The sequence below is a fragment of the Pteropus vampyrus genome, unplaced genomic scaffold (assembly GCF_000151845.1).
Source record: "Pteropus vampyrus isolate Shadow unplaced genomic scaffold, Pvam_2.0 Scaffold297, whole genome shotgun sequence".
Classification (NCBI taxonomy): domain Eukaryota; kingdom Metazoa; phylum Chordata; class Mammalia; order Chiroptera; family Pteropodidae; genus Pteropus; species Pteropus vampyrus.
In genome coordinates, this window is record NW_011889078.1 from 574,013 (window position 1) to 587,578 (window position 13,566).

The following is a 13,566-nucleotide window of genomic DNA, read 5'->3' on the forward strand; positions in this document are numbered from 1 at the left end:
GACCATAGTTTTAAATAGGGTGTCAGAGTGATGCTTACACAGTTGGTGATATTTGAGTAAAGACTTAGAGGAGGTGAGCTTGAACTTCAGTATCTCTGGGTACTGAATTATAGTCTTTCCTGAGAGGTTGATATATCTGACAATGGTAAAAAAGGGTCAAACAGTTTTTCGTTGTTTCAGTTAGGGGACAAGACGAGTTCTCTATAGAGATAGTTCTCTATCTCTAAGCTCTTTAGATGTTTTTGAATAGTTGAAAAATTAAAGTAAGTGTGAATCTTATGACATAGTTATCCCCTATTTATATCATTTAGAATAGCTCTGTTTTCATTATCTGTAAACACTTCCTTATTATTATATGTTTTATTAACCAATTCTGGCTTTAAAAAGGGACTGTTATTAATGAGAGGAATTAAGTAACATACTCAATATCAAATAAATGTTCAAATAATTGGCAACTTTATGATAAAGTATGAACTCCTGAATCTGGTGTCTGCATATAATTAAGCTAAGCCCTAATAAAACTCATTGTATAGGTTGTACAGGTTATGTAATTGAAATTTCAACATGTAAATATAGCACACATCTGACTAAAGGAATAGCTGAATGATACAAGTTAAAAACTCATGACAGCAAGGACCTGTGTGTCTTTGTCCCTGCTATATCTACTGGATGCAGAATAGTGCTCAGCTTACAGTATGTACTCAATAAATGCAAGTCTGATGAATGAAACAAAGAATGGTTAGGGACAGTGGAGGTGAGTAATAAATGATGAGGATTTTTGAGATTTCAAGCCACAATATGAGAGCTGTTCGACCTCCTCATGTGCTCAAGGGGCAGAATTTGACTTTCAATCCAATTAAACTCTTTTTTAGAAAACCACGCTATAATGAAAATTGTGCTGAATATCTGCTTATTGCACCTGAGTTGTTGATTCCATCTATTCTTTTAGAAGAGGAGATGGGAGGCAGTTTATGCTCAGGTGTATTTTATTTTTCTACTTCACTACAGAGTCAGCAGCCTGTTTTGATAGGCTCAAGAGAGCCAGTTAAAAGGCTTAGACACAGAACATTAGACTTTCAACATTTGGTCAGTCATCCGTAAGTGCAACAAAATGTAGAAGGGCAGCCATATTAACTATGTAACTCCGCTTAAGTCTTGTAAGGAAGGATAAATGTCTCTGTACATATGCCAACCCTAGAGGCTGGCATGCTGCAAAGGAATCTGCCTTCCAGACACTATGTGGGAATAGAGATTGGGAGAGCAGGGTCAGGTTTGTGAATTTTTCAGATGTCATTTGTAGCTCAGTGTTGCTGAGTTAAGGAAAAAAACCTTTTTTGGTAACTGATTAGCCAGCATTGAGCTATGAATCTATAAATTGGCATCTTCAGAGCCATGGTGATCTTCTTCCTCATGAAAATAGAGAACAATATGGTCTCTCTATCTTACATTAGTTATCAAAAGCACCAAAACACTATGTTTAGAAATTCTGAATCCCCAAAAAAGCCTGTTATTATTTTCAGTTGCCTATACATATGAAATCCTTTAGGGCATAAATCACATCTTTTTCAACTTTTTATTGTACGAAACTCGTTAAATGAAATAATAAATGAAGAAACACAATCTTTTTCATTCTGTTAGCAGTGTTCAAATGATAATTATTCAATAAAACTATGAATGAAAAATTATGAACATGCATGACAAGTAGAGAATCATGGCTATTATATAAAAATGGACATCTATCAATAGTCTAAATGGTCTAGACTGGATAGCGAGGTTGACCACATTTAGCAAACAATGGATCAACTTCCTTTTGGTCTGTAGAAAAAAATTTGAATGGTTACAGAAATTATATATACCTTTTATTAACCAATTCTGGCTTTAAAAAGGGACTGTTATTAATGAGAAGAATTAAGTAACATACTCAATATCAAATGAAAGGCTTACAGTAAGAGACAAAGAGGACATTAATAATATCAAGATGATCTGATTCTCAGATATATGTTACTTATCTACCTGATAGGCTGACAGTTATAGAATCAATTCATATAATTATCACAGCATAAAAGAGGAATGTTTATGAAGACAAGGTCATTTGTAATGTAAAACAAAATGGTCTTAACATGTTCACTAGGAGCAAATGCTGAAACATTACCTATTTAATGAGTATTAATAATATAGTAAAACATAAAATTAAGTACAGAAAAAAGAACAACTGTTGCCTAGACTCGGGAAAGATACTACCCAGGAAGTAGTTTGATGCTTAATCTGCCTTTTCAGTAATCTTAAAGTGTTTCTAAATATCTATGCCATAGACATTTGGATATCTTTCCTTTGTTTTGCAGAAGTTGAGGAGGTATTTTATAAAGTCCAAGTGAAAAATAAAGAAGTACCTGCAGAATTGCAACCTCATTACGAAGCTGGCTTTCTTGTTTTGTTGGAAATCTTAACTTGTCAATGATTTTAATAGCTACATCTCTTCCTGTTTTACGATGTTTTCCTTTAAAATAAAAAAGGGGAAAAAGCATAATGTTATTAAATATCATGTCTATTAAATAACACAAGAATTTATAAGGATGCTTACAGGAATCATAAAAAAGTTTCACCAAATAAATGAACATTTCTGATGTGAACTGACATATCCATAAAGATTTCATTTCTTAGCTACATTATTCTAAATCGTATATGTATTATAAAATTAGCCACAATTTAGAACACAAAAGAATTGAGACATTAAAGCTATAAGTATTAACAGACTTATGCAGATGTTTTCTCATAAAAATGTTTTCGAACAGGTTATTGAGTTACTTAATATAGGAAATGTTCATACCACTGGCAAAGTGCTCTCCTTAAGTATAATTTTAAATTCCTGATAAACTAATGTGTGTTAAGTGGGCCAGTTCTTGGTTCTGTCACTTACTAGCTTTGTGATCTTAAGCAAATCACTTAAGCTTTCTGAGTTTTAGGTTCCTCATTGTCAATGGTAGTGTTGTGAGAATTAGATGAAATAAGATATGTAAAGTACACATAGTGCCCAGATAACTATGCACACTCTAAAACTGTTAGTTATAATAATTATTGCCATCATTATCACATGATAGGCCTTTTGCATACATTACATCCCATTTAATTCTCATGACAAACATTTGAGGGTATCTATAGGGCACCTTCAAGCTCTTAACTTCTATACTACTATATTGCAGGAGGTATAGAATATAGTAGTGTTAATTGAATCTACAAATGGAAAATGAAAATGAATCTAAAAATGAAAAGGAACCTAATTACTCAATATTTTTTGTCACATACAGACTAACTTGAAATTCCATTATTTTAACATTTGTTGCAAATTTAGTATTTATTCCTTTCCTTTATATCTCACTCTTGCTACTCCTTCTGAAGTCTGAATAAGTTTCCAGACTGCTTCCTTTCACTATCAAATTGTCTCTTTTCAAGTTCTCTACTTTCTTTACATCATTCCTTACTCTCTGACCCAAGCAATTTCTATTCCATTTCAGCTATTTTTCTGCAAATACTCTCTTCAAGGTCATAGCTTCTTTTGTCTTTACTCCTCTGTCACTATAGTGCTTGATCTCTCTTTTGAGACTCTGTTCTCATACACTTCATTCTCTATATGTCTCGTCTTAGGTTTTCAATGTTCCTTGTAGAGGCCTCCTCCAAAGCTTGCTCCTGCAATGTTACAGATTATTTGGCACCTGCTGGTCTCTCTAACCTCATTTCTCACCCTTGCCTCACCCACACACTATGTGCAGTTATATATATTTACCATGCTCTATATACCATGATTTTTTTTTGCATGTGATTATTACAATATAGAGCAATAGTGAAGTACTTGGTCTCCCCTATTTCATTGTTATGCATTAACAAAAAACACAATGGTTGCTGACTCACTGATAGGCTTTCTATCACAAAAATTACTTAAGCATTTTATAAGAATTAAATTTACTTTGTAAAACAGAGTAGAACTTAGTTTTTAACTAAAAATGTACAATATTATACTATCATAAGTAATATCATGTGAGACATTGTAATTATTTCAGAGTAACACCATCTCAAGAAAAGATAATATGTTACTGATTATATTAAGGAACTGAAAGTTTCAATGTCATTTTACAGGGCAGGCAAAATATTAACATTAAATCTTTCTTAAAGACGAAAAATATAATAGAACTGGCTAGAATCTAAAACAGTAGAGGTTAAAATAATTAATTCACCAAATAGCTTGACAATAAGGAAAAAGGTAAAAATTTAGTATCTCATTTCAAAAATATTAAAAATGCAAACTTTAACGAAATATATACAGTGTTAAAGATATTATAATTAAAAGATACTTTTCTCTAGTTACATGAATGAATTTCTACAGAGTTCTGATGAAATAAGCTAAAAGGAAATGAAACTAATTTATGAATCACAACTTCTTAGATTCTCAATACCTTGTCTTAATAAACCAATAGGTAGCCAGTATTGTGTATAGAGTTGTCTGTATATATTTAAGCAAAATAAGTTTTTTAGGAGAGGAAAAGTTTCTTTTTCAAAACATAAGTACCAATTTTCCAGATAGTGATATATAGCACAAGAGAAATTTCTAAAAGATAAAACACGTATACAAACATATATATGCACAGGTCTTGATATTTATATTTTTCTTGGAGACACTACTTTTATTAGTATAAGTAACTAAAATTTTAAATTATTAAAGATGCTTAGTGAACTAACCTACCTCCATAAACAATTCCAAACTGCCCAGAACCCAGTACTTCATCAGGAAAAATCTGATACACTGTGCTGATGTCCTATAGGTGCAAGTCCAATGCAGAACAAACATGAAGTGAAACAAAACATTAGTCCTAATAAAGTATATAATTTTATTAAGTATGTCATAAGTAGTATTAAATATTATAGACATAAACAAATTGTAAATGCTAGATGACATCTACAATATGACTGTAATAATCAAAACACACTCTTCAATCAAAGTAACGAGAACTATTCTGCTCTTGAGCAGCAGAGGTTTTCTAAAGTTCCATCAAATATGTTTCATTAGAAGGAAATACGATGTAAAACCATATAATGCCATTTACCGTCAATATGCAAAAAGAAACTTGCTTATTGAGATAGCTAGTGAGAAATTTGGGTTAAATAAACATGATAACCAGTCAAATGTCTTGGTGAGTCCTGATTCCAACCACTCCATTCTTTACGGCTAGAATGGTGAGGCTGCTTCTTTATTAATCGTCCACATCCATATGAATCTAAACTGAAGGACATGGGGGCTGGACCACTGCGAGAGATCTGAAGACACTAGACAAGGATGATAATCCATGATGAAATTCTCATTTGTGGGGTAATTAACCTCTTCCATTTTTACCACTTCTGGAGGTAACGAGTTCCAAATGTCTACTCTTTTCTCTTTGAAATAATAATTGCTAAATAAAGCATTATGTTTTAACCAAACACCAAATCCTACCCCCTGCATACTCTATACATTTCTATTCTTTTCCTTTGCCCGTCCCCTTAGAAAACAACCACAGTTGTCTTCATCTTGTGATCCCTTCTGAGTGTTCACAGGGTGGTTCAAGGTAGTCTGGAGACAAGAAAGTGAATAAATACTACTCCAGCATTCAGAGTCCAAGCTATTCCATCTTTCTCTGATAGCTCAATGGCTTGCCCAGAATTTTCAGTGAACAAGAGTGGACAAAGAGAGTGGAATGACACCACACGTATCTAGAATTCCTAAGAGGCTTATTATAGGTTAACCTATATTTCTCAAAGTCTTTTCTGACCAAGCAAGAACAACAGGAACCTACAGATTTTTAGAAAGCTATCTTGTGATTAACAGCATAAAAATTCATCTAACCTTCACTATGAAGTTTTCCTAATTCTCTTTAATTCATCTAGTTTTCAGTGTACTTTATGCCAATTTAGCAAAGGTTGCAAAGCTATATTAGTGGTAGGGTTTCATGGAGTTTATTCTTTAAAAAATAAACTCAGATCAGTATAAGTAAGGCTGTAAACTCTTTGCTTTTGGTTACAGATATAGGAGGTAAAATAAAACAAAAGGTCTGAGTCACAGATGAGGGCAGAAAGGCCTTACTACTTTTGGGTTATTTGCCATAGTGACAAAGTATAACAAAACAAACATATGACAGAGTGCAGATTATTTCATAATATGTCTGACCTATAATGTTCAAAAACTAAGCTCAAAGGATGGAGTTATGTGGCCTAGGTGACTAGGATGCTAGTTTTCCGAGGGTTCCTTGATCAGTCAAGTGACTGTAAGAGCATTTGCAACTCCTTGTCATATGACAGTATTTCTTTGTAGCAAGTAAGAAATGAGAATAAGGGCATGTTTAAGTTTCTAACGTGTCTCAAAAAATTTATCTTATCTTATTTGGTATTGTGTAACATAAGCCATTAAAATTCTAGTACCAAAATGAGCGAAAAATCAGGTGTTGCATTGTAATTGCTTATGAGACGAATAACAGGTATTTAGCTCTCTATACTACTGAACAGATTATAGAAAAATTACTAAAAGAATTAATATAATGTTTCTAAAATTTTATGGAAGAAAAATACCCAACTAGACCCTCTTTTATTTTCTAGAAAATACTGAAAAATTAAAATGTTAAATAAAAATGTATTTTATGATGCCCTTATTTTCCAATAAAAACTTCATATTACCAAGATTTTAATTTGGAGGTACATACTCACCACATTTTCTTGGATCTGGCAATTTGACACTGAAATACTCACAGAAATATCTCCTGGAAATACATGTTAAAAAATACACAAAAGAAGTAAGAGAGATAATAGCATAACAAGTAAATACGTGCTTACTAATCAAGCTGCAGGAAAGTTTTTAAATCATAGCAATTAGATTTTTCCAGGAAAATGTCTATTAGAATACTTTTTTCCTTTTATGATTACAGATTTACTTGGTACTTGGCTTTGAAAAATAGTATTTTGTCAGTTCAAGGTCAGAAAGACTTGCGTTCAAAAACTGGCTTGCCATTTCATAGCTCTGGTAAAAGCTGAGACAGCTTAATCTGTCTAGGGCCTAATCTCCTCACCTGTCAAAGAGGCAAATCATTACTGTCCACCTGTTGGGGTTGTTTTAGTATTAAAATAGAGACTTCAAAGAAAATGCTTAGCTCCAAAGTAGGCATATACATTCTGTTAACAGGTACATTGGTTGTAAAAGATCAATTTAAAAGTTATAATAGATCATCAGATCATCACATCAGTGTGATGGTATGATGTGAAAAACAGAGATTTCTCCCACAGGCTTCATTACTGAAATGTAAAATTACATTTTTATATAGATAATCCTCTCGAATATTTTTAAAACTTCATCCTCAATATTTGATCCTGGTTCCATTTTCATAAAATCTCTATCAATCTACTAAGACAGAGACTTCTTCCTGGGATAAAATCATCAAGAGTTTCTAAGTACTCTATACACCAAGTACACACACAGAATGCCATGTTAGGTAGTTTTGAAGAAACATGGTAATCCAGATTTGCAAATAGTAAGACTGGCTAGCATTCCAAGTCCAGATCGAGCTGACTAGATTACTTCTTCTTTCCTGACCAATAGCTCTAGTTTTCTGCTCTTGCCTATATACAGGGGTTACATGAATTTGTTCAAATTTTAAAATGAAAAATGGATAATATAATGAATGTAATATCTTAGTAGGTGTAGCAGCTTTCATTTAGAGACCCCGTGCTAAACAATAAACTAAATCATCCCTCAGGAGGACTCTTCACCTGTTCTACAGACAGAAAAGTAGCAGACTCACTGTGAGAGTTGGTTCCTGAACCTACAGATGAACCCTTGGGAATGACAGGCATAAGGGCATGCTGAATCGCCATCTCCCACATCCTGGCCACATCCGCACCAACGCCACTGGTGAGGACACTGCCATTTGGTGGTGGGCTAGAAGGATTGACCACGTTTTCTCCCACATAATACACTACATTTGCTGTAGTGATCTCAAAGCAGTGAGGATTGGCCCCATTAGCAATTAAAGGTGAAGGCTTTGCTGGTTCCAGAGATAAAATTTCTGATAAAGGAATTTCCTGTGGAAGAAAGAGTTTGCTAAATGTAGTTTATCAAAAGTATCTAAACTTTCAAATAAAATTCATGCCAGGGACATGTGAGAAATGACATTACAAATGGCCATCATTTACATAAAATGGTTTTATAAAACACAGAATATAACTAAGCAAAATTCAAAAATATCTTAACTAGTGGAAACCTTATCATCTCATTTCCCCCCAAAAATTCAAGTGACTTATTCATTATGTTCATGTGGCAAAAAAAAAATATTAATAAGAATAATGATTTTGAACCTGCATCAAAATGCATGGCTGTTTTTAACTATTTGTTAAGGCACTGGAAATGAATCATATAATTTGATTCGATACATGTTAATAAAATTATATAGCCAAGTGAATAGTTTTAGTGAGAAAACCACCAAGACTGGCTTTAAAAGCAGTTGCTTTTAAGAAAATTTTAATATTAAAAATATTAGTTATCACATTTGTCTTCCGGGAGGTATGGAGTGATCTAAGAAATAATAACTTTTAAAAGATATCTTTCACTTAAAAATTAATGAAGTTTCCATTTCCCATTAGAACTATGCAAAATGGCCATGGAGAATCACATCAACTATGCCTGAACCCGCATTAATTTTGAAAGAGCAAGTTTATACTATTTTCACCATGAACTTTTTTTGGATTTGTGTTTTATGGGGTGATAGATTATGCCACATCTGTATTATGATAAAATGAGAATTGCTGCCAAATTTTCCTCTAGAGGAAAGTAAGTGGTCTTTAGGAACATGGCAATGCATGGCAAGACTGCAGATGCAAACAAACAAACAAAATCAAACAAACAAAAAAAAAAAAAGAAGAAAGAAAAAGAGCTGAATACAGTATGACCGTAAATCATACATCTCTGATAATACTCAATTAAGCTTTCCTCTCCCCCCACCATCCCATGGGACTAGAAACACTCCCCAAGGAAATCTGAAATTCACAGATGGCTATCATGGGGTCACAACCTGATTCTCCAGAAATCTGTGAACTACAGAGAAGAAAAAATATCTCTTAGAGCAAACACAAGAGCAATCATGCCTATTGGATGTACTTTACATTTCTGATACTCTACACCCCCACATGATGCCAAACAAGAACAGGACCACCCTTACCTTGTAGTACCTGCTTCCTGTGTCATTTTGAAAGAGGGTAATACATTTGCTATCCAATCTCCAATAGTGCCGTTTTCGCTGAAACAGAAGTCAGATTCGGGATCTTTTAAAAACTTTAAACATACCCAGGATTGATAAAATCAAAACATTTCCCAGTGGAGACATAAAATTTGATGGTGAAAGTGCATGAAAGACTCACGCTCAATTTCAGACTCTAGAGAGCGACCGTTGAGCAGATGTTGTGTGATAAGTTTCCACGTTTACATCAGAGTTATGAGTAACAAAGGAGATGATGTATTATTAGTACCTAGCACAGGGCCTGGCATTTAGTACCTAAGAAGTAGAAAATACTCTTTTAAATTTATTTGACTGCTTAAATAGATAAAGATGGATTTGTAGTCTGCAATAAAATAAAAAGGCTTAATAAGAGACAAATAATGTTTATACATTCTCATTATTTTAGAACATAAGGAATGCCATGTTGATCCAGCCAGTTATTCTGGCTTCCAATAGAGATAGAAGAATTCTGAATGTTATAACAGAACTCAAGAATATTTTGTTGGGTGGTAGGGCTGATCCTCTGACATTAACTTAACAAAGTCAAGGGAATGCATCAAATAACTTTCCCTTTTCTTAAGCTCACTACCAATCAGAACTATTATGATTTGGTGATCAGGTCCTTGTTCACTCTAGGTACATCCTCTATTTTAGGGAGTGTGTGTGTGTGTGTGTGTGTGTGTGTGTGTGTGTGTGCGTGCGCGCGCATGCAACCATTATTCTTGGTCTCTTCCACAACCAATCTTAGACCAGTCAAATATATAAAATACACTTTAAATATTTTACGCCATGTCAAGGAAGAATTATGGTGTTCAATTGAGTCCTACAGTAAGTCATGTAAATCTCTCAAGCAGAGAAGATTGAGATTAGGTTATAAGTGTCTATTTATGTAATGGAATAATGGGGATCCTATGTATAGGAGGTGATGTAAAAAATACTATCAGTAACTGAGAAAGAAGCTATCACTAATCGTCACTAGCTTAACTTTAAAATTTTTTTAAATTTTTTCTCTCTTACCCCCATGGCACAGCCTCATTTACTATCAGGAAAAGCTAGAGTAGTGACCAACTCAGATTATGTTAAAAAATTAAAATGTGTTGTCTTTCATTTAATAGAGCATAGGATTACTGTATATAATAATTATCATTATTTTTCTCTCCCTTAAATGCAGTATTGTTTAAAAAAATCTTCTGAATCAGAGGAGCATTCTGAAAGCACATACAGTTGTTTTCATGACTGCTGTAAATTGACAAGTAGACATTCAAGTTGTCTGGAGATCATCTCAAGCCATAGAGGTTAATGGTTTTGTTCCCCTGAGATTACTGCCAACACTTTTTTCTAACTCAGCTGCTTGCTCAACTACCTTTGACATCCAGAGACTGTGCATACGCTCCATCTGATCCCACACCAGGCCTGCGCTGAAGTTTGCTCCTGGTTAACTCAGACACCCACAGTCTTCCCAGGACATTAGCAACTCCTCTAATGAAAGCTAGCGAGATGAGAGAACGTTACCTGCTGTGGATCTTACCAGTGTGTCCTTGCTGGTGTAGTGGACCATCCACCCTTCTTTCATCACCGTGCTGCTTTTCCTCTTCGTGTGTTTCACAGATTGCACTACTCTCATGAGTGGAATATTGTTGCTTGTTGATGGACTTGGAAAGTTGAAACATTTTAGGAAAAAAAATGGTTTTAGATATAGATCTTCTTTTCCTGCATAAAACTGTATTTCAGCTATTTCGAAGTGAAAGTAAAAAAAACTGCATCCCATTTTTAATGAAATGTATTGTCAGAGTACCATAGTTCAGTACCTGAATTACTCTGAAGAGTGACAGGCACTTTATATGTACACTTTAAAAATTCCAAGGCAGGATGTTGAGCACTTGAATCTTCAGGTTAAACTATCCAGTGTTCAGTTTTCAGGTAAACATCAGGCTGATTACTGTTAGTGTACTGAGGCCACAGTATTTAGAATCACATATGAAAGCTTATTTGCTTACTTAGTACATAACGCAGGCTAAATATTAATCATTTATCGATAACGTCACTCCATATGAATTTGAGTCTCTCTGGATAATTTCAAAAAAATTAAAATCTGCTGTTTAAACTCTCTTTTAAATAACTATTGCTCATAAAATTATGCCAATCTTTCATCTCTTTCTCCTTCCTTTCCTTTCCTGTCTCTGTCTCTTCTTCCCTCCCACTCCCATATGCATATATGCAAGTATTCCCTCCCCCTGCTCTCCTGCCTGGCAGTCCCCACCCTTTGATATTAAAGAAATGCATGCCTTCCAAAGACAGTTGGGTCATAAGACTAATATTTCCAGTATTTTAGAAATATGTCTTATTCCATTAAATGGAAGAAATCGAATTATTTTATTGTTCTACTCTAATGAACAATTTCAACTTGTCAATGATTATAGCATTTGTAAATTGGACACAAAAATTTAAATATACTTTATAATGTAAATCGGAGGTTGGGAAACTTTTTCTGTAAAGGACCAAGTGATAAACATTTTAGGCTCTGCAGAATACTTAACTCTGCCAATTGTCAAGTGTAGCCATAGATAAGAGTGGGCATGACTATGTTCCAATAAAATTTCATCACAAAACAAGCAGCAGCCTGATTTGGCCTTAGTGTGCAAATCCCTCATGTAAAAAATGGAGATCATTTAGTAATTAAAAAGTATAGACTTGACTGCAAAGGTAAAATTTCACATACTTCTGAAATAAATTCAAGAACAGCAAGGTGAAGTCACATGTGATATCTGCAATGGGACCAGCTATAAAATAGATGGTGTCTGCTGAGGTTGGCCACACAATGAGCTTTGAATAAAAATTGATTTAATAGTAAACTTGTGGATGGCAAATACTAGTATCCCTCATATGCAAAAGAAAACGTCTCAAAGAATGAGACACTGCTTGGAGAGGATGCAAACTACACTCTTCCAAGGGAATCTAGACCTCCCAACTCCAAGTCTCTCTCTGCCGTACAGGGCTCATTCATAAACAAACTGAGCACATACTTTACGATTCCTTTTCAGTATATCAAAATATCAAAGAGCTTTAAAAAATAAATGCCACATGGAATTTCACGGTTGGACTGAGGCTGGGGGTATGGCCCTCACCTGATGGTTCTATTGGCATCCTCATGGTCCGGGTCTGGATCCTGCATTTCCCCACTGTCGTTCTGGCACTCTGCCATCACCATCTCAGCATCTTGGACCATCGCCTCTTCCATGTCATCCATGAGCCCACTGTTCCTTTCACTGTCATTGTCATCACTCCCTTCTTCCATGACCACATCAGACTCTGCCCCAGGGCTAAGCAAATCTAAAAAAATTGTTTTGCACTAGTGAAGATAAGCCTGAAATCCTAGACCCAGGGCTTCAGAGAAAGACAGGCAATCCTAAAACAAGCCAATCAGAAGTCCTAAAGGACAGTTATTTGGAGAATTTCTTTTCTTTCATTTCCTTTTAATTTTAGTTCATAAGTATCTAAATGTATGAGAGGATGAACATATAATTTTACAAATAGATGCTTGTTTTTCATGCCCTTAAGCCTAAAACCACAAAAAGTCATGGAGAGCCTTGGTAGGAAGCCAAGGGTGGGATAGAAGCAAAGTGCTAGGAAGCAAAGTGATACCGGACACAAGTGAAGAGGAAACTGATCATATTCAGTATCACAAGCCTGGTGGGAAAAAGATACATGGAAGGATGAGGGAAACTTTCACACGCAATAGTACTCAGGGTCATTGATTCTTGTTATCCCAGTAACTTTTTAATCATGGATTCCAATGTATTAAATTGGTTACATAAAAAACATCTTTTAAATACATAAGATATTTGATATTTGAAGTTATAGTGAATTCTGTCACTTTGCAGTTGATAGCACTACAACAAATTATAATTACTTACTGATACAGAGTACTAGTTTTAAAATTAGAAAATAAATTGATCAAAGACCCTACCTAGCCTTCCAAGCTTCGAAAATTCACATATTACCAGATTTTTCTGTTTGGGAAAATGCAGTTTCAGAGTAATCAACAATATCAAAAACTGCACTGCTTCCCCGTAGCTCCAGTTATCAAGAACACACTGACATTTTCTGGGCCTGAATAAAGTCAATACCACATGCCACAGAAAGTGGGAAGATTGCCAAGCTTTCCATTTTGGCAGCTAATTTATGCAGAGTTTTCCAAGGCAAAAACTAGTATGGGAATGTTTTCCTGGAGAGATTTTCCTTCTTCTTCTTTTTCTATGTATATATTTCTTCTAGAAAAAAA

The 13,566-nt window shown here is 34.5% G+C and overlaps 1 protein-coding gene across 2 annotated transcripts in view; it reads right to left on the reverse strand.

The window, feature by feature from the left end:
* PRKD1 (protein kinase D1) overlaps nt 1–13,566 on the reverse strand; it is a 162,837-nt gene that overhangs the window by 40,070 nt on the left and 109,201 nt on the right. For both annotated transcript variants that reach the window (XM_023521146.1, XM_023521147.1), the window contains 6 exons: nt 10,813–10,936; nt 9,228–9,305; nt 7,815–8,094; nt 6,727–6,779; nt 4,736–4,808; nt 2,391–2,497 (listed from right to left, as the gene is read on the reverse strand). In XM_023521146.1, coding sequence (XP_023376914.1) covers nt 2,391–2,497; nt 4,736–4,808; nt 6,727–6,779; nt 7,815–8,094; nt 9,228–9,305; nt 10,813–10,936 — 715 coding nt within the window. The remainder of the gene's footprint in view (nt 1–2,390; nt 2,498–4,735; nt 4,809–6,726; nt 6,780–7,814; nt 8,095–9,227; nt 9,306–10,812; nt 10,937–13,566) is intronic.